At 67.5% G+C, this 1506-nt stretch overlaps 1 protein-coding gene across 1 annotated transcript in view; it reads left to right on the top strand.

Annotated features, from left to right (window-relative positions):
- SEC16A (SEC16 homolog A, endoplasmic reticulum export factor) overlaps positions 1–1506 on the top strand; it is a 29984-nt gene that overhangs the window by 19884 nt on the left and 8594 nt on the right. The window contains exons 18-20 of the mRNA XM_014529702.1: positions 85–225; positions 1009–1122; positions 1292–1376. Coding sequence (XP_014385188.1) covers positions 85–225; positions 1009–1122; positions 1292–1376 — 340 coding nt within the window. The remainder of the gene's footprint in view (positions 1–84; positions 226–1008; positions 1123–1291; positions 1377–1506) is intronic.

Below are 1506 nucleotides of genomic sequence, written 5' to 3'. Positions count from 1 at the left end.
CAGCTGCGGGGCCGGGGGGGGGGGGGGGGGGCGGCTGCAGACGGAGGAGCCGCGGGGCTGAGCTTGTGTGTGTGTTTGCTCCAGGTGTTCAAGTTCATCTACTCCTGCCGCCTGGCCGACATGGGGCTGGCCACACAGGCCTTCCACTACTGCGAGGTCATCGCCAAGGGCATCCTGCTGCAGCCGCACAGGCACTCGCCCGTGCTCATCAGCCAGCTGGTCCAGGTGCGGTCCTGAGCCGCCCCCGCAGCCTGGGGTCAGGGCGCCAGACTCGGGGGCAGAGGTCGGGACGAGTCACACACTGAGCTGCTCTCGGGCAGCTGCTCGTGTCTGGCACGTTAGCGCACGAGTCCGTTCGTCTCGCTCCCGTGCAGAGACTGCGCTGGGAGCTCCAAGGCCAGAGCAGAGGTCGGTCCCGCCGTTAGTGGAGCCTGCGGGTCCGACAGCCTGGGTTTGGGTCCTGCTGACCCACTGCGGCCTGGTTTCCCCGCCCTGGGCAGTGAGGCAGCGTGACTGGCCTCAGAACTGTGGACCCTAGACGGGATGGGCCAGCGCCCAGCCAGCGCCACAGCGTGTGTCCCCCTCCCGGAGAACGTGCTCAAGTGACACCCAGGAAGGTTTTGTTATGGAGGCTTCCGGACAGTGTGAGGCCAAGCTTGACTCATCCGGTCCTGCCCACGACCCCCAGCTCCCCCCACCCCCAGCTCACCTCCCCACCCGCTCAGAGTACGTCTATGTCTACGTCAGTTCCGCACTTGGCTTGGCCAAGTCCAGTCTGTCGTCAGGTGGCGGCGGCAGGAAGTTCAGCTCCGGGGTCTGGGCCCTGCGGACCCCATGCAGCCACCCCGAGGTCGGCTCCTGTGAGCGTGGCGTCCGGGCTCACCCTGTGGCACCACTGAGCGGGAGGCCTGCCGCAGAGGCCCGCCCGGCCCTGGGGTGCGTCTGCTCCAGGTCGGAGCGCTGTGAAGACACTGGTAGTAACGGGCCTGCCTTCTCGTGTGTCTCCAGATCGCTTCCCAGTTACGCCTCTTCGACCCGCAGCTGAGAGAGAGGCCGGAGGAGGAGTCCTTTGTGGAGCCTGCCTGGCTGGTGCAGCTGCAGCGTGTGGAGAGGCAGGTCAAGGTGAGCGTGGTCCGTCGCGGCTGGCACTTCTGGTGCTGGTTTCCACCCGTGGTGTTGGGCGTGGACAGGACAGGGAAGGCGTGCGGGTGTGTGGGAGGGCCTCTCGGGGATGAGGTGGGATGGCTCCCACAGCCTGGCTGCCAGCGAGGCCTGAGCCATTTGTCCACAGGAGGGCGCTGTGGTGTGGCGTCAGGACCCGGCCTTCCCCCAGCGCTGTGAGCACTCTGGCCAGGGCGTGTGGCTGCTGCCGTCAGGTGAGCCTGCGCGGGGGAAGGCCCTCGCCCCTTTCTCTCGAGAGGGCAGCTTCCAGACGAGGAGAACCCAGGGGCGCTTGTTCCTCCTCCCCCTCCTCCTCCTCCTCCCCTTCCCCACCTCTTCCTCCCC

Source organism: Myotis brandtii, unplaced genomic scaffold (genome assembly GCF_000412655.1).
Source record: "Myotis brandtii unplaced genomic scaffold, ASM41265v1 scaffold691, whole genome shotgun sequence".
NCBI lineage: Eukaryota > Metazoa > Chordata > Mammalia > Chiroptera > Vespertilionidae > Myotis > Myotis brandtii.
The sequence above is the reverse complement of the archived record's forward strand: the minus strand, read 5'-3'. Positions and strand labels throughout refer to the sequence as shown.